This window comes from Protopterus annectens, chromosome 1.part2 (genome assembly GCF_019279795.1).
Source record: "Protopterus annectens isolate FY-2018-M chromosome 1.part2, PAN1.0, whole genome shotgun sequence".
In the NCBI taxonomy this organism is placed as follows: Eukaryota; Metazoa; Chordata; order Ceratodontiformes; family Protopteridae; genus Protopterus; species Protopterus annectens.
Genome location: NC_056727.1, coordinates 592,159,364 through 592,179,105, shown reverse-complemented (window position 1 = coordinate 592,179,105; position 19,742 = coordinate 592,159,364). Strand labels below are relative to the sequence as shown.

The 19,742-nt window shown below is 45.6% G+C and overlaps 1 protein-coding gene across 1 annotated transcript in view; it reads right to left on the bottom strand.

Annotated features, from left to right (window-relative positions):
- MIA3 (MIA SH3 domain ER export factor 3) overlaps nt 1-19,742 on the bottom strand; it is a 1,691,550-nt gene that overhangs the window by 828,401 nt on the left and 843,407 nt on the right. Inside the window, exon 9 of the mRNA XM_044060179.1 lies at nt 13,224-13,355. Within this exon, the coding sequence (XP_043916114.1) occupies nt 13,224-13,355 (132 nt within the window). The remainder of the gene's footprint in view (nt 1-13,223; nt 13,356-19,742) is intronic.

Sequence of the window (19,742 nt, the reverse complement as noted above, 5' to 3'; positions counted from 1 at the left end):
GCAATCTAATAGGAACGCTCCAAGATCTGTCCAGGCCAGGGGGAAGGAGGGTGGGACACAAGAAGAAGGCGAGATGAAGACAACTAACATGGAACGTTATGGTAGGTACATAACTTCTAAATGTTAAGTTGTCAATCTCGCCTTCATTCTTGCTGGATGGGACCGTCCTAGCACCTGTATCCCGGGTGGCTCAATGGAACAGACTCTTGAGAACAGTGGAACCAAAACTGGCCCTATCTCTGGAGGCCAAATCCAACTTGTAATGAGACACAAAAGTATGAGGCGTGGCCCAAGTAGCTGCTGCACAAATAGTGTCAATGGGAAGTCTATCCTGAAAGGCTACAGAAGTGGATAGACTCCTGGTCGAATGAGCTTTTGGCTTAGAAGATAGTTGTTTGCCCTTAGAGAGTACACATAGGAAATGGTGGAAGTCAACCATCTAGATAAGGTCACTTTAGATACTGGAAGACCCAACCTGTTTCCTGCATAGGAGACAAACAATTGGTCTGATTTTCTAAGTTGTTTAGTCCTATGTAAGTAGTACCTGAGCTGACGATGAACATCCAAAAATGCAGCTTCTGTTCAGCTCTGTCAGAATAGTTAGGAAAGAAAACTGGTAGATCAATAGATTGGTTAATATTGGCTTGAGATACAACCTTGGGAAGAAAGGAAGGGTTAGTCCTGAGCGAAACCCTATCCTTATGAAACACCAGATAAGGTGAACGAATACAGAGGGCCTGAATCTCAGAAACTCTTCTTGCAGAAGTAACAGCCAGCAAAAATATAGTTTTCCATGTCAACAACTTTAAAGAACACGTAGCAGACGGTTCGAAAGGAGGTAGAATTAGGGATGCCAACATTAAGTTCAGATCCCATTGCGGAGGAGGATGTTTCACAGGCGGTTTTAGGAGAAAACTCCTCTCAAAAGGCTTTGCATAACCTATGAGACATGATGTTATTGTCCTGCAAGCCAACATGAAATTTGGAAATAGCAGCCATTTGTACTTTGACTGTAGATGATGACGATCCTGAATGAAAAACCTCCGCCAGGAAATCCAAAACAGAATGTATAGGAGCGGTGAAGGGATCAATATTTTGGCGTTTGCCCAAATAGAAAAGCGTCGCCACTTGCTAGCATAAACAGTTCTAGTGGACGACTTTAAAGAAGACACTAAAATGTCTCTGACTGAGTCAGAAATCATTGGTAGCCTGGCTAGGGAAGGAAGTGGAGCAACCAAGCAGTGAGGTTGAGAGAATGAATGGCTCGGTGCTGCTGACCCGACTGGTGGATCAAAAGATCCGAACTGGGTCCAGATGCCAGGGCTGCACCAGAAGGTGATGATGTAGAGACGGAAACCAAATTTGTCGAGGCCAATATGGAGCAATGAGGATCAATTTGGCTCTCAAAACGGTGGCTTTCTGAATGACTTGTGGAATCAATGGAAAGGGGGGAAAAGCATAAAGAAGTCCCCGAGGCCAATCCTGGGTTAGAGAGTCTCTCAAGGGTTGGCCTGGAAGAGAAATAGTGTGAAGTAATCTGGGCACTTGCTGTTTTGAGGGGTAGGGAAAAGAACGGAACAAGGAGGTGCCCACTTCAGAAAAATCTGATCCACTACAGACTGATTGAGAGACCACTCGTGAGGCATCAGAATAGATCTGCTTAGCCTGTCCGCCAATAGGTTGGACCTGCCGGGATGTGCGTTGCTATCAGAAACCGCTGAGAAGAGATCGCCCATTGCCAAAGTCTGAGAGCTTCTCGACATAAGGGATAGGACCTGGTTCCGCCCTGTTTGTTGATGTACCAGATCACGGACATGTTGTCCGTCTGTACTGCAATAGTCCCTGTGGGAAGAAAGTCGCCGACGGCTTGCAACGTTAAAAGCACTGCCCTCATCTCCAGGACATTTATGTGCAGGTGGTATTCTATGGGTTGCCACGTCCGTGGACCATCCTGCCCTGATAATGCCCCCACCCGATCAGAGAGGCATCCGTGGTGACTGTGGCAACTGGAGGAGGGGAACAAATGGTCGGCCCTGCTGAAGAAGAGGGGAAGATACCCACCATCGTAGATGAGCCCTGCAAGACTGTGTCACTAAGATCTCGTGTCTCATGGGCAGATCGTGGTACGACCACTGCGTGAACAACATCCACTGCAGGAGACGCATGTGGAAGCGAGCTAGTGGAAGAAGAACAATGGCTGCAGCCATTAGGCCTAGAACCTTCAAGACAAACCTGGCTTTGACCTTGTTGCTTTGTAACAGAAGCTGAACAAATTTCTGGATGTCCAGAATCCTTTGATTTGTTAGTCTGGCTAACATTTTGACGTATCTAACTCTGCCTATAAAGGTGATAGATTGGCAAGGCAGCAGAGAGGATTTTTCAAATTCACGAAATTCCTAGACTCTTGCAAAGCTGTAAGGTGTAATCTCTGGACCGAAGAAGCTGATCCCTGGAGGTGGCGGAGAGGAGCCAGTCGTCCAAATAAGGAAACACTTGGAATCCTCGGCGTCTCAGGTGAGCTGTGACCACCGCCATGCATTTGGTGAACACTCTGGGGGCTGAAGTGAGGCCAAAGGGCAGTGCTCTGAATTGGTAATGACTGGCTCCCAGCCGGCGGAGAAACCTTCTGGAGCGTCTGTGAATCTTTATGTGATAGTACGCATCCTGAAGGTCTATCGAGCACATCCAGTTGTCCTTGCCCAGAAAGGGCAGAATGGATTGCAGCGTGACCATCCGAATCTTGCCTTTTGACAGACTTGTTTAGTCTGCTTAGGTCTAGTATTGGTCTCCAATCTCCGTCCTTTTGGGGACCAAAAGAATCTTGAGTCGAAGCCGAATCCTACTTGGTATGCCGGCACTGTTTGGATGCCTCTTTTTGCCCCGAGTTTTGAAACTTCCTGTTTTCCCAAATCCCTCTGACCGGGTGAGATGTCTGGAAGGGATTGTAGAGGTAATGGAAACCTTCGAAGGGATTTTGTAACCCTCGGATATAATCGACTGTACCCACTTCTCTTGTGATAGGGATTGCCAGGCTACTGGGTACAGCGAAATTCTTCCCCGACTGCCTCCAAGGGTGGACAGTCGGGCAACACCTCAGGGATGCTGAAAGGGCTTCTCAGGAAGAGGCTCCCTGTTGCCCTGGTTCTGAGGACCCCCTGCCTCTAGGGCGGCGTCTATTATTGTTACCCCTCTGCCTCTAGGGGTAAACTGACCACGTGTGTCCGTGTAGCTCCTTGGGCTTTACGGAACCACATCTTCCCCTTCTGACCCTTGGGATATGGTCTAGAAGGAGTGGAAAACTGGACTCCAACGGCAGAAAGAGTTTTACCGTCTTGTTCACATCTGGTCAAAGTATCCTTCACCTGAGGTCCGAACAAAGCCGAACCGTCAAAGGGGTGTTGGTGAAGGACGCCTTAAAGGGGTCCATAAAATTACACAGCCGCATCCAGGCTTGGCGTCTAAGAGCAACACCTGTGCCTGCGGCCCTCGTTCCATCGGCTGCATAAGATATGAGCCGCATGGAGGAGTTAGATATCGAATTCAGGATAGCTAGCTGACAGGCAATCTTTTCCTGAGCCCCAGCAGCTGAAGGATCCTGGACTACTTCCCCCAGTTCCTTGAGAATATCTCGTTGAAGCCTGGTGAAGTGACAAAGGTAATTCAGCGAACGCATTGCAAAGGTCGCTGAAGAAAACATCCGCTTTCCATACCTGTCCATGGTCCTAGAATCCTTATTAGGAGGATGGACAGGTACTGAAGGATCCGCCAGTTCCTTCTTAGTGGCCGCCACCACCATAGCATCCACAGAGACACCTTTGGACAGGAACTGTTTGTCCGAAGGGGCCGTGATGAATTTGGATGGTCTCCTGGGGACAGGTTCCACAGAATCTGGAGCCACGCCTTCCGAGCCACTACCTGCATGAGTGGGTCGAAGGCGGAGACACCAGGAGGTGGAGGGTCGGGATCCAAAAGCCTCCAGGTATACCGACTCATCCTCGGAGGGGTCAATGGAGGGCCAATTCCCCTCTGTTTGAGGAGCTCAAGGATGTCTGAAAATGAGACATCCTCAGAGGGGACCGTGGGGAACCCTCCGACTCATCTAAGTCGGTATCAGATGTAGTAGACTCAGGGAGTCTGTGTGTTTCCTCTTACCGTCCTCTTCCGAGGGGTTCACCTGCAGGGTCAGGAGAAACCTCGAAGAGGAGGAAATTCCCAGTGGGGAAACCTGGGGCGATGGATCCCTGGGCCTGAGAGCAAGAGGCTGGCAAGAGGCTTCTGCAGGCACTGATGAGGGAGGAGCTAGAGGGATAGACCGTTGACCAGGCTCAGAGGCCAGGACACTCCTCATCACCTCAAAGGCTCCTCTCCCCGGGAGACCTGAACACACCGCTCCGAAGAAACAGGAATGGTCGGCTCCAAGGAGAGAGAAGGCTCCGAGGCAGATGTCGGCGCCGAGCTTACCAAAGCCGAGCTCCGAGAGGGAGAGCGGGGTCGGACAAGGGTCCGATGCCACTAGCCCCTCGGAGCCGACAGTGGAAACCCGACGACCGGATCCCTCCAAGGAAAGTCTCAAGGAGGAGATCGGAGCCGAGGATGACGGAGCCGAAGGATGTATCGGCTCCGGCATCGAAACAGTCGCTGTCCCAAGAAGCTCCGGCTCCGAACTCTGGTGTGGAGTCGGAGGAGGAATCTCAAGAATTGGGGCTGTAGCCGAAGTCTGTTGAGACGGGCTATGGAGCATTTGGGCCAGTGCCTGAGACTTCAACAGCCTGCTTACCACCCTCTCCAAATCGTGGTCAGACAGCCTGGAAGATCTCGAAGATCGGCTCCGATGGCCCCGCTCCGACAAAAGAGGAGCCCCGGGACCCGAGTGGATATTTAGTACCGAAGGGGACCGGGATCTCTTGCGGGCCGGAGCCATCGGAGCCGAAGTCCCTTGAACCCCAGATGGAGCCGAGGCTGGATAAAGTGTCGGCTCCAGCCGAGCCGACAAGGCAACAGTAGTCAGGGTATCGGAGCCGGCCGCCACCGAACCCACTACTCTGGCAGAAGAAGCATCGGTCCCAGCCGGAGCCGATATCGGCTCCGACGGAGCCGGAGCCACCGGAGGAGGCTTAGACACTGTAGCCTGAGCCTTCGGTGGCTTAAGAGGTTTTCCTGCCCTTGGTTAGGAGGAGAACCTTCAGGTTTCAACAAACCTCGGAGGATCAGTTTGTTCCTCCTTTCCTGCAGGACTCGCTGGCTAAAGGCATGACACAACGCACAGGAGTCCTGCAGGTGCAAAGGCCCCAGGCAATACACACAAGAAGTGTGACCGCGTGTCAGGGACATTTTCTGACAGCACTGGTCACACTTCTTGAAGCCTGAGACCTTGCCTTCCCTAGACATCCTAAAAGGATATACACAAACAGTCCCCACAAACACACAACTTAATCCCTACACAGACACACAGGAAGGGAATAACTTGGGAACTAGGCCTGACTAAAACTTTCACTGAAAAAACTATATTAAAAGTTTAAAAAAGGAAGGGAATAGGGTGGGCTGTACTAAATACAGGCTAACCTAACACTGAAGGGAAATTAAACCCCTAACTAACTTTTTTCTTATTTAACAAGAAAAACTTACCTCAGCTGGCAAAGGAGACCTCTTTCGCTAAGCGGCAAACGAGATCTGAGGTAGTTCCGCCTTGCATCATGGGATATAGGGTTGCCTCGAGCTGGTAAAAGGAGTTCTCGAGCTAAAGCTAGTGCCGAGTCGGAGCCGAGGATCGGCTCCGAACCCATCCAGCAAGAATGAAGGCGAGATTGACAACTTAACATTTTTGTTTTCTTGACAAACTTGTTCAAGTTGCTGAGATCCAAAATAGGTCTCCAGTCTCCTGTTTTCTTTGGAACCAAAAAGAATTTGGAGTAGATTCCGGATCCTTGTTGGTCTGCTGTAACTGGTTGAATAGCTCTTTTTGCTAGCAGCTTTGAAATTTCTAATGCCGCTTGCTCCCTTTGACTGGGTGGAACGTCTGGAAGGGATTTTCCGGACTGTTTTGGAATGCGAAAGAAAGGGATTTTGTAGCCTTCGGAAATGATAGACTGTACCCATTTGTCTTGAGTAAGGGAAAGCCAGGCTTCTGGGTACAGAGATAATCTTCCCCCGACTGCCTCCGAAGGTGGACAGTCGGGCAACACCTCAGGGATGCTGAAAGGGCTTGTCAGAGAAGGGTTCTCGACTGCCCTGATTCTGCGGGCCCCCTCTGCCTCTGGGACGGCGTCTATTATTATTGTTCCCCCCTCTGCCTCTAGGGGGGAACCGACTCTGTGCGTCAGGCGAAACCCCTTGTGGTTGTTTGCGGAACCCCATCTTTCCCCCCTTCTGGCCCTTGGGGTAAGGCCTAGAAGGAGTAGAAAAACGGACTCCGACGGCAGAGAGAGTTTTGCCATCAGTCTCGCACCTAGTCAGGGTTTCCTTCACTTGAGGACCAAAGAGGGATGATCCATCAAAAGGGGAGTTAGTGAAGGACGCCTTGAAAGGGTCCGCAAAGTTACACAGCCGCATCCAGGTGTGCCGACGTAACGCCACACCTGTACCTGCCGCTCTACTCGCCCCATCCACCGCATATGAAAGAAGACGCATGGAGGAGTTAGCTATTGAGTTGAGGGTCGCTAGCTGAGAGTTCATCCTATCCTGAAAACCCGCAGCTGTTGGATCCTTTAACATTTCACTCGCTTCCTTGAGCAAATCCCTCTGGAGACGAGTGAAATGACACAGGTAATTCAGCGAGCGCATAGAAAAGGTCGTTGACGAGAACATCCGCTTCCCGTACCTGTCCATAGTCCTAGACTCCTTGTTAGGAGGATGAACAGGCACTGAAGGATCAGCAAGCTCCTTCTTGGTGGCTGCAGCCACCACCATAGCATCAACAGAGACGCCTTTGGTCAAGAATTCTTTGTCTTTGGGGGCAGTGATAAATTTTGATGGTCTCCTGAGGGTGGGTTCCACTGAGTCAGGAGCCATCCAAACCTTCCTCGCCACCACTTCCATGAGGGGGACAAAGGGAGGGGACACCCAGGAGGTGGAAGGGCGAGAGCCAAATGCCTCAAGATACACTGATTCATCCTCCGAAGGGTTGAGGGCTGGCCAATTCCCCCTCTGTTTTAAGATTTCGAGGATGTCTGCGAATGAGACATCTTCAGAGGGGGAACGAGGGGAACCTTCAGAATCCTCTAAATCAGTGTCAGAGGTGACAGACTCAGGGGAGTCGATGTGCTTCCTCTTGCCGTGCCTCTTCCTAGGGGGCTCTCCTACCGGGTCAGGAGAGGCCTCGGAAGAGGAGGAGATCCCCACTGGGGATACTTGAGGAGCTAGCTCTCTACGATCCGGGATGAGGGAGTGAGAAGAAATCACCGCAGGCACCGTGGAGGGAGGAGCAGATGGAGCCGACTGTGGGGTTGAACCAGGTTCCAACACGCTCCTCATGACCTCGAAGGCACCCCCGTCAGCCAGAGCCAGAGGTCTCCGCTCCGAAAAGCTGAAAACCTCCCTCGGCACCGACAGTGATGGCTCCGAGGTCGATGTCGGAGCCGAACTCACCAGCGCCAAAGTACCGAGAGGGAGAGCGGGGTCGGACAAGGGTCCGATGCCACTCGCCCCCTCGGAGCCAAGGGAAGTCCGGCGCCGAGATTCTTCCAAAGAAGACATCGGAGCAGACGACGGCACCGAAGACAAAGGTATCGGTTCTGACGCACCCGCAGTCTCGGGTCCGAGCTGCCCCGGCTCCGAACTCAAGAGAGTCAGAGGAGGAATACTCTGAGTGACAGGATTAGCCATCGACTGTTGAGTCGGGCTCTGAAGCATCTGGGCCAGTGCCTTGGACTTAAGAAGTCGACTCACTACCCTCTGAAGGTCATGATCTGACCTCGACGACCTAGAGGAGTGAGACTTATGGCTCCGTTCAGACAACAATGGAGATGCTGGAGCCGATAGATGGTGACCTGGACCTCTTTCTAGAAGTCGGTTCCGATAGCCTTATCAGAGTCGACTCAGCAGTGACTACCTCGGCTCCGGCCGGAGCCGAGGGAACAGTGGGAACATGTGTTCGAGAATCATCAGCTCCAGCCGGAGCCGATGTTCAAACAGGTTTCGAAGCCCCCGAAGACGACTTAGATACAGGAGCCGATGGTCTGGTAGGCTTGGAGGGTTTCCCCGAAGATTGAGTCGGGGGACCCTCAGGCTTCAATAAGCCCCTTAAAATAAGCTTATTTTTTCGCTCCTGCAGGACTCTAGGGCTGAAACTATGGCAAACAGCGCATGAGTCCTGCAGGTGCAAAGGTCCCAGGCAGTATACACAAGAAGTGTGACCGTCTGTCAGAGACATCTTCTGAAAGCATGAGTCACACTTTTTAAAGCCTGAGACCTTCGATTCTTTAGACATTGCTAAAGAAGATAGTGTAATCACTCACACTCACACACACAGACTACACTAAATGAAATTAAACTAATTAAACTAAATTAAACTAAATAATCCCTACAGAAAACACAGTCACTCCAACTACTAGGAAGGGAGGGACAGGGCCAAAAGGCCTAAGGGAAGAACTTGAAAGTTCTTGGAAAAAAAAGGGGAGAATTTGCAAGGGAATGTTAAAGAAACTACCTAAATAAGTAAATAATACAGAAAAACTAACTTAAAGGGGGTCTATCTCAGTTAACTTTGTTTTTAAAGTAACTAACCTGAAGATCCGGTTGGAAGAGCACCTCGATCGCTATAGCGGCAAACTTGATCTGAGGAGTTACCACCTAGCATTGTGGGATATAGGGGAGCCTCGAGCCGGTGGAACTAGCTCTCGAGCTTTTAGAGTGGCCGAGTCGGAGCCGAGGTTCGGCTCCGAACCCATCCAGCAAGAATGAAGGCGAGATAGACAACTTAACATCTAACTTTAACAAATTAACCAAAAACTAACTTGGCCCTAAGGCCTAGTTATATAAGGGGAAGGAAGGGCAGAGGGGATAGAAAATAGACCCAAAAGGGGGCTATATAAAGCAGGTTACTCTAAGAGGGTGAAAAGGGGAAATAACGAACACTAATCCTGAAAATAAAAGGGAAAAACCTTACCCGAAAAGCTGTTTTTTTGAAAATTTACCAGAGAGCCGGCAAAAACACAACCTCGCAGCTAAGCGGCAAACGAGATCTGGGTAGTTAGCGCCTAGCATTGTGGGATACAGGGTTACCTCGAGCCGGTAAAAATAGCTCTCGAGCTTTGGTATAAGCAAGAATGAAGGCGAGTTTGACAACTTAACATCTGATGTTACCACTGTCTGGTCCTCAGATTCATCAAACCCGACAGAAACATTCAGTGGCGGCTGGACAACAACAGATTCAGAATGAGCTCTTTTAGCTTTCTTCTTAAAAAAAGAGGTGGCTGAACTTTGGGACAGGCGGACCAGCCATGGTACCCCTAGTCAGTAACTTCAGGCGTTGGTTTTCCAGATAAAAAGAAAGGGAGGGCAAATTCCATCAAAATGTCTTGGGGACAAAAGCCAGACATATCACAAAGAGTATGGTTATGCATAGCACCCAAACAAAAAGACACTTCTCCTTATGGGAAACCTGCTTCCACACTGGCATCTCCCCTTTTTGTGTGGCATGAAAACAAACTACAAGGAGAAAAAAGAAAAGTAAGAAGACCCCAAATCGGGCAGTTACCTGTAAAAGGCTCGGTAGAAGAAAACCAGATTAGCAGACGGCATACAGACCAAATTCAGTAGTTGTGTTCAGACTGGCTGCAAAGAATTTCTTAAGATTAGGTGTCATTATGTCACATATGCACCTTATTCTTTGCACATAGGACATACGTCCGATATACGATGACATGAAAGTGTAAAGGCTTTGGTATACTGGCTGCATGCTAGGCTATACTTGGCAGTGTATCCCAAGAGTAAATGAATATTGCAACAGTGATAAGGAAGGACATCTACACCCAAGGTGGAAGGCTCTGAAGCTGGAGGACTGGGCTAGCTAGCTAGCTTCAAGGCTGAGTCTTCTTCACCAAACCTCCTAAAAAGTTAGAGTGTGGGAGCTAGGACCAGTACCAGGGATGCTGGGGTCTAATAAATAAACACCAGTACCTGGAAAAGGAGTTCAGAAGTAAAGGACAATTGTACCCTTGGGGTTCTGCAAAGGGACAAAACTGAAGAAACCATCCTCATAACTAAGAATGCTCGACTAGCAAAGTAGAAATATCCTGACATGAGAAACAACCTTGAAAACCCTGAACCTTCTGCACCTTACTAAGGCCCCCTGTGGACACCTGGGAAAAGGCATCCAGCTGTGTTGCAAATTATTAAATTTTACAAGCATGGCTTATCTGTGATGTTAGAATCTTGCTTCTTGTTTACAGAAAGGCTAACAGAGGTAAGCAGCTGAAATAAGGGGCTAGGCACAGGCAAGCTGCACTTCCAGGCAGACTTTTCATGCTCATGACAGCTGGCAGGTTGGAATCTTTAACAATCAGCATTTTAAGTTTTTCCATTTTCCTAACCATGTACTTTTCTTTCAAGGATTTTCTCCTCTCACCTTCACTGATGGATGGTTCTCCACCTGGTGAGAAGTATATACAGCCCGGTCTAGCTCAAGGAGACACTTATGATCAGGAAGACCCTGACATTATGACTGCAAAGGCGGAGAAGTTTCTTAATAAAAGTTTTAAATGACAACTAAAAGAATATGCCTAATCCCCAATAGCCATTCTCTCAATATATAACATGTCCTTACTTTGCAAAACATAAAATAAGGTTGTTCATTTTTATACACTCAGCACATCATACAGAACACCAGTGCAGGGATAGCCAAATGTCTACCTAGTGCAGGTAGACTTGCATACTTAACACACTTACTTTAAGGGTACTTTAGGACAGGTACTTCCCTCCTCTAAGTCAAAAACTTATCAGTTCATGAATATTCACATATGCTTCACAGTTCCATCCCATTAAAAATTAAATGTGGAAGACCTTTCACACAGCTAGTCCAGGCTTCCTGGAATAGTAGAGCCTTACTGGATTTTTCAGTGTTAAAAAAAAATGGTTAAAAGAATGTCTACCGAAGGAATATAAATGCAAATGCTACAAAGATGCTGGATAATTGACCATGTCTGTAGAATAATCGCATCAACCTAATAAATATGTTAATCCAACTGCTTGGCATTTACTCTGCTGTCACTTTTACTAAGCTGTTGTTCCAGACTGCTCAGACTGAACATTTAAGCTCGGACTTCAATGCACTGAACCAACAGGTTATGTACACTGATTACATATGTAGCTATCTACATCAACTGTGTACTCTTTTTATATTATATCCTGGCTTTACCTCCAAAGTTATGCTTTGTGTATATATTTCTATATGTCAATTACCAATTTCTTTTGTGGATTTGTTTCTACTCTAATTTGTTTTACCTAGGGTTTGGGTTTGTACCAGCCCATCAAACTGGTTAACACACAGACAGACTGATGGTTTCCTCTCCTGCCCAGGGAAATAAAAAAAAAAAAAAAAAAAAAAAGACGTGCCAGCATTTTAGGGAACTCAGACTTTTGCAGACTTGCTGGTGAACCTTTCCAAGGACATTTTTCTTGGGGAAAAAAATTCTCAAAGAAAAATCAGGAAAAAATTTGGAATAAAGTTAGCCAATAATCCCCCCCCCCCCCCCAGCAACTAGACTATCTAGTACTGAATGGTGCCCCTCTCTTCAATACCTGCATCTTCCTTTTTGTTGAGTTTTCCCCCAACTTTCCCATTCTACCACAGCAGATTACTTTAAAGTAGGGTAAGAGATGAACAAGAGAGCTATAGCACACATAATTAATACCCCAAAGGGCTTTTTTGTTTGTTTTAATTATACCTTATTTCCCTGGCATAGTGAACACTGCTCATGGCAGACTGTTCACCAATGGCATTTCAAGTGTGCCTCACCACTTCTGCAGGTGCCTGAGATGTCACTGCCAACCACACAGCAAACAAACACCCTTGTCATGGAGTTTTTAATCTCCATTTAGGGCCATGACAAAAGACGCTCCCATTATACATGATCTTACAGGTCTATATTATGTCCTTGAAGAGCTCTTCATCGACCCTTAAACCGCGAAATCACAAAACAGCGAACGTCCACATCAGCTAGTTCTTTCCCTGGGAAAGAAATTGCATGGCCATCCTTGTTAGTTTGCTGTTTTCCCCACTGTAGTGCGATCTTGGAGTTGATATATTTAGTTAGGGGATGTGGGGGGCACAGCCCCCCACTTTGTAATGTTTTTCTTTTTAGGGCAAGCGATTTCTTTCCCAGGGAAATAAATCGCTGATTTGGACGTTCACTGTTTTGTGATTTTGCGGTTTAAGGGTCGATGAAGAGGCAAATTGATGAAACACCTCTTCAAGGATATAAAATAGACCCGATCTTACACCCTCATCCCAGTGAGAAGGTATTGCCACTTATTATCCTCTCATACTGACCAGCTCCTCAATTACCCAAGTCAAACCTGGGGACCCACTCGCCTACATCACTGACCTGGCTAATATTTAGTCAATACTCCCTGGCATGAAAACAATAACCATCTCTAAACATTAAAATAAATATTTCCCAAGCTACATGCTTACTGCTCTCTCTAGAAGTCACTTGGAAGGAGCTGATAAGATTGATGAACATTTGCTTCTTGCAACAAAAAAGAACTGAAGTGAAGATGGGATAGGATGGGCTGCTATCTTCTTCACTACTGAGAATCATGCTGACATTCTCAGTATAAGGACAAAACCAGCTCCACCCTTGGGATGTCCAACAGCTCTGGAACTCTGAAAAGAAGGGCAGAAAACCATCTGCACTTAAATTCATACGCATAAGGAATTATATGATCCTTGAGATGTACACCACTAGCATTTCTGTTCCCATTACTCAATTATTAGCACCAATACCAAAGGCACGTTTTCTCATTTGGGACATGATGCACATTTTACCTGCATCTCAATAAAAAAGCACATCTTTTAAACAGAAGAGAATGTTCTATAGTTTGCTGATTTGGCAACTTTCAAAAGAATTGCAAAAACAAAAAACTTCTTATGAATCTGCTTTAAAAAAATGCAAAATGTGAGAGACAAATTCTTTTCATACAAAATTGTAAGTTCCTAAAAAAAACTACAAAGTGAAAACCCACTGAAACACAGCCGGACAATGGCCACTCAGTGTAGCACTTACCGACAGGCAGGTCCTCCAGAAGAATATCAGAACAGTAAGAATGCCCACCAGTGCTGTAACCACAACAGACTCCCAAGATACGCCGTAAAAATCTGGACCAGGTCTCATGTCCTCTGGTAATGCTGACACAAGCTGAAATGCAACAGCAGAGTTGAAAACCGCAATAGGATACTAGACTTAATGCAGACATACATTCACTCAACAGTTAAAGGAGATTCAAAACACTCTTACCTTGTACTAAAAAAAATCAAAAATTGTTTTACTAACAATATTTAAAACAAAAGCTCTTCATCTTTTACATAAATAATACTCTGCTACAAAGCATAACATACACAGTTCTAAGAATGTTACTGGATTTTATAACAGCTAAATAAAAATAAAATTTCCAAAGGACAACAAAGAGCCATTTCTAAGTGAGTTAAAATATGACTTTACTATATTCCAATAAACCATTAAACTGAACAAACACCTCAGTGGTGGAGAATATTCTTTTGCATATACACAACTGTATTGTTTACTTTTATCTGTGATAACCTTTATGTCTATACTAAGGTTTTGTGATTATCATAAACAGAGCAGTAAGATTAGGTCCATTTTCTGTAATTCATAGGGCAAAGACAGCAGGGAATAGGGCTGTTAGGCTGAGTAGACAGACAGGACTTTTAGCCTTATACAGACTCCTCACAGGTAACCTCTGTCTGGCATACAAAGCAATCTCAGACCCGCCTTGATGGGGCTGCTGCATATCCACAAGTTAAGCTCTATTCGAGTAACCCACATGCGCGAACTCAACCTGGTCTACATCAACATGACTTGTTGTTGGGCAGACTTGTGTCCCAGAAACTCCCTCCTCTGTGGAAGGGACACCCCTCTCCACATCAAGCAGAGTACCTCATTAACCCTTTTTAAGCGCAACCTGAATAACTGGATGGGGAACAGATAGTACACCCCATGGGATTCCACCTGTGTCCCTGCTGGACAGGGGCATCGGGTGCTGACTTGTCGGAACATGGTCTAAATTTTTGGCTAGGCTTGTAAGGGCCTCAAGGCCAATAGCCTAGTAACTTCCTATGATTTCCCCTATCCCACAACACTGTTTCACCCTTCACAGATCTCAGGTTAGCCTCACTTAAGAAAAATAATATAAGGCACAAGAAACTTTCTTGGCTAGGACAAGGAAGTTGGACAGAGTCATTACAGAAGGATGTACTTACTCTTTCAAATCTACTGTTATGAGCAATACACACCTTTTGTATACATAAGACTAAGGATTTCCTTAGTAATTTGTACAACAGGGTCTAAAATTCCTCCTATGGAGTGACCCCTAGAACAACATACCCTTGATAATGATAGCCTCTCAAAGGGAGATCTGGATCTGAAAATAAGATGCAACTTTTAATGTTTGAAAAATTGTTAAAGACATATAGCTGATGTACAAATGTCAAAGAGGTGCACTTCTGAAAACAGCTATCAAAGCAACTAAAGCTTCAGTGAACCAATTTCAGGCAATAGGTATCACAAGCAAGACAGGAAAACTTAAAACAAATTAGGCAGCCATCTAGGAAGGGTAAGTTTAAATAAATTGTGGCCCAGAGCTTTAGAAGAAAAAAAGAAAACAAAAAGCTGGTCATCTTTGCACATGAAATTAGCTCAATCATTCAATGGGTAGTGAACGTGCACTCAAATGTGGCAAATGAGGAAAAAATAGAGACAAAATGTATGTACCAATTTAAATTTGACTTGGTTACAATTTTAAATATAAGGATAGTATTGGCCGCAAGAGAAAAAAAATCTTTACATAAAAAAGTGGTTTTCCAAAAACAGCACACAGTTCAGAATTATTTTTGTCTAATGTAAAGGCTTCAACTCTGCTGTACTTCTGGTTCAGAGTCAGAGTCAACTCTTCCAGAAAAAAATACCAATGTCATAGGTGTACTGGATTCTCAGAGAGGAGGCTTTAAAAAAATATGTCTCTTAAGGAAGGCCTTGCACACTTTCAGTGAAGTTAATGGGTAAGAATCTCAGTCTTAATGAAAGTTAAACATTGCAGCCAAATGTCATTTAATGGATAAACACCAGACAATTTCATAAAATATCTGCAAGGCATTTGAATACAATAAGAGCAGGAATGAAAAAGTTATCCCATGCCCTTAGGATTAACCCTCATCATGTCCTTTTATCCCTTTAATTTTGTTTGTGCTGGGCTCTTTTTTTAAATAGAGAAGTGTTACTAGTAATTACTGGAATCCGCTGGCAAGCTACACAGAGTAAAGGTCTGAGTGAAACCTGCCTGATAGATGGGGCAACAATGTTATTACAGGACCAGTGAACAACAGCTTTTCTGAAAGATAAAACAGAATAAACACAGGAAATGCAGTTGTTTAGTCAACTTGCCATAGTTGTTGTGTAGACACTGTGGCAGTCATAATTTTAGTGCTATCAGACATTGGCTGAGGTCAGATGACTAGCTAGACTTTCAGAGAAGATATCCCCCACTCTCCAAACAGGATAAAATCCCTTACCCTGGATATCTTCATGTATTGATATGACAGTGGCATGCACCCAGACATCTTTTGCACTTCAAATTTTTTGGCAACAGTGTCTAAGAGGAGCATGAAAGTACAGTTCTTCAGCATCAGAAGCCCCCCCACACACATACACACAGTAAAAAGGGAAGCAAAGAAAGAGAAATGTGGACAAGATAGTGTGAAGGGACAAATTCAACCATCCTGTCTTCTAGTGCCCCAAATCATGGTGGGAATACTGGAAGGGAATCATCAAGTTCACAATTAATCACATCAATCAGCTGAATGCCTTCTGAGCAAATCTACACAAATCAAAAATTGGAAAGTTGAGCACTTTTTTTTTTTTTTTTTGCAGGAGGACAACAAACCTGCCAACATCCCCATACAGGGGGAGTTCCCATATACCACTCAAGTTACACATGCAAAATCTACAGTCAAACAAAAGTAGGGAAACTGCAACCTCAGTGAAAGCAGAAAGTTGTTTTGGCAAACCTAATTTGTGTGAATGGTAGCCTCACTAAAGACTTTTGGAGACTGACTCTCTCTCAAATGCTGCAGTGACAACAGTCTAATGTCGACAATTACAGTTAGAGGACTACACAAATATATTATGTTCTTTCTGAGGATCCCTTCTGCAGTCTTATTCCTGCCGAAGATTACCAGAGCTAGCCCTCAAATGCAGTTAAGGTGGTTGGGCTATTGAAAAAGAGGGAAAACAGCAAATGTGCCTTTCTAGGATGAGAAGGGTGAACCCTATTTTTGTTCTATATACGAGATCTAAGCTAACTCATCAAAAGAATATGTGGAGAGAGGACCATGTGATGATTTCCAAAATGTCCCATGCATTAACCCGTTTTAGGAAGGGTCTATATTAAATAAACGAAACTTCAAAATGTTGAACGTTCACATGAGCAGAAATTCAGGAAATCGAAATTGCTATTGTGGGGTCTGTGCCCCCCCCCCACCCCCCGCTAAATATATATTCCAACTCAGAGACTGCACTATAGTGAGCAAAGGGCAACTATTCCGATCTTCACTGTACTGCGAGCCAAAAAAATAAACATAAGAGTTCCTGAATTTCTGCTCATATGAGTGTTCAGCATTTTGAACTTTCATCTATTTAAAGTAAACCCTTTAGGAAGGCCTTAATAGTTGCTGTGGATCTTCTAGAACGTGGCCGGACGTTTCCTGAAATGACATTCCATGGATCTTGTGGCAAAAGATAACACAGTGCTTACTGATTTAGGCATGGCATGTTTGGACAAAGGCAACACTTCACTTCAAGTTAAGGAAACAAACAAATGCTGTAACCTTTTCTCCTTGCTTCTTCGGACAGTATTTCAGTTACTTGTAAGCATCTGTAGAGTGTACGACCCTTTCAGTCTTTCTCAAAGGTGTAGGGAAGTAAACTGGTAGCAAGATAGCCTGGTTTAGTGCCACTTAGGGAAAAAGGAAGGGGTTACTATGCAAGATAACCTCATCTTTGTGGAATATGAAGAACAGTTCTTTGCAAATCAAGACGTGGAGTTTTGACACTCTCCTTCCTGATGTGAATCCCATTACAAATGCTGTTCTTCAAGCCAAGAATTTCAAGATAGAAAAAGTCCAGTTCAAAAGAAGGTAAGGTCATATCACCCAACATGAAATGTAGGTCTCAGACTAGAGCAAGAATCCACTTTGGGGAGCATGTGATGAATAAATGCCTTTCAGGAACTGTTTGACTAGTGATCTGGATGCCAGTGGTAATCCAAATCAGGCAAGCAGGCACATATAGGTTCATAGGTAGGTACTGGGCTATCTGCCTGAAGGCATATATTAGCCCAGCCACGTTGTGCGGTATTCACCGCCCCTTTGGTTAGTTCCCTAGGCCCTTGATCTAGCAGCTAGTACCCCTTGGCCCCTATCTAGTAGAGCTGCTGGTATGATCCCTGGTGTGAACTTTCTGTTACCCATCCACTCGTCAAGGTTCCTCTTGAAGAGTGATAGTGAGGGGCTCTGTCTTATATAGATCGGGACATTGTTCCATAGCAAGGGAAGTCTTTGTGAAGGGAATCTATCCCTCCAGCATGTTCTATTCATTGTTGTGCTTAGGTTTATATCCCTAGAACGTGTAGCTCGAGTAGATTTGGTTTTGCTAAGATGTAGCATGTTCAACAGTTTTGGGTTGGACATGGCTCTGTATGTTAGACAGAGATAGCCTCTGAGAAGGCGGTATGCAACAGAAAAAAGCCTTATGTTTTTCAATTGTGCTGCATATGGCAATTGTTTGAGGCCAGTAATCCTCTTAGTGAGGTACCTCTGTGGTCTCTCCAGCTGCTGGAGATGCCTGGCCAGGTACATTCCAATTGGTGCATTGTACTCAATGATGGGACTGATGAGGGAAGAGTAGAGGGGCACCACTACATACATAGATCTTGATGCGAACCCTTTCGTGATCAGATGGGTCACATAGAAAGATTTTCTAACCACATTGGCAACATGGTTATCAAAGGAAAGCTGACTATCTACTTGGGTCCCTAGATCCCTTATTACTTCTTTAGATTTCAGGGGGTTACCTCCTATGTGGTAATTTGCAGGTGCTCTGTTTTTTCCAAAGGGAATTACTACGCATTTTTTAGCATTTAGCTTGAGACCATGGCTTTGACACCATGCATCAGTCTCATTAAGGCCCTTCTGGAGGATATCCATGTCGGCCAGAGACTCTATTATAGCACCCAGTTTGCAGTCGTATGCAAACTTGGTCAGCCACAGCCCTTCAGTGCTTGCCTGTACTTCTGAGAAGTATATGCCAAACAGGAGGGACACCAGGACAGAGCCCTGAGGCACACCGCTCGTTACTGGTCTGGATTCGGACATAGATCCCACTACTCTTACTTTGTGGGATCTGTCTGAGAGCCAGTTTGCGATCCATCTTGTGACGTAAGGGTTTATGCCCAGGTTGGTGAGTTTATCAATAATACCCAAATGGGGAATGGTGTCAAATGCTTTAACAAGGTTAAGGTAAGCTGTGTGTACCTCCTTTCCCTTATCTATAGCCTGAGTAACTGTCTCAAAGAAGTCCACCAGGTCCAGGAGGCATGATCTGCCCTTGACGAAGCCGAACTGGGTGGGGTCAAGTGTTGTGGAGTTCCCCAATCTCTCCATTTATGAGTTCCATAATGATTCGCTCCATTGCCTTACAGATCAGACTGGTCAGGCTTATTGGTCGGTAGTTTCCAGGGTCAGTTGTGGGCCCACCCTTGTGCAGCAGAACCACAGTTGCTGTGCGCCATTCTATGGACACATATCCTGTCGAGAGGCTGACACTGAACAGGGTATTCAGATGCGGGGTTAATTCATTTTGGAGCTTGCGTATGACACAGCCCAGGACACCATCTGATCCCATGGAGGCAGTGTTTTTAGCTTTAGATAGAGCCTTATTAACCAACATATCAGTAATAACTGGAGTTACACTATCCCCTGGAATAGTAATAGGCCCTACAGGTGGTGGTGGTGGGGGGGGATTTGCACTGAACCTGTCAGCCAAGATGTTGGCAATGTCAGTGGGGTCAGTGTATTTTGTTCCACTTTGTACTAGCTCAGAACAGACCTGAGCATTGACATTTAGGTTTTTGACGTAACCATAGAAGGCCTTATGGTTATCCTTGGCAACTTTCTTTTCGAAATTGGCTTTAGTTGACTTGATGAGGGCCCTCAATTTCTTACTAATGCTGATCAGGGATGATTTTTCTACTTGAGACTTGGCCTTTTTTTTTGTGCAAGTCTCCTCCTTTTATTGTATAATTTGCTTATGGCCGGGGCCCAACAGACTGGTTTCTTCTTGCTTGAGGAAGGAGTCTTGGTTTTATTTGGGATAGCACGGTCCATGCAATCCTGAAGATGTATATATAGTGCCTTGGTGTAGGATTCTGCATCCTGGATATCATTATCCTTCTGCAAGGGAATAGTGAAGCTTTCGACTTCTGACGCAAGTAGTTTGAAGTTTGCTTTGGAA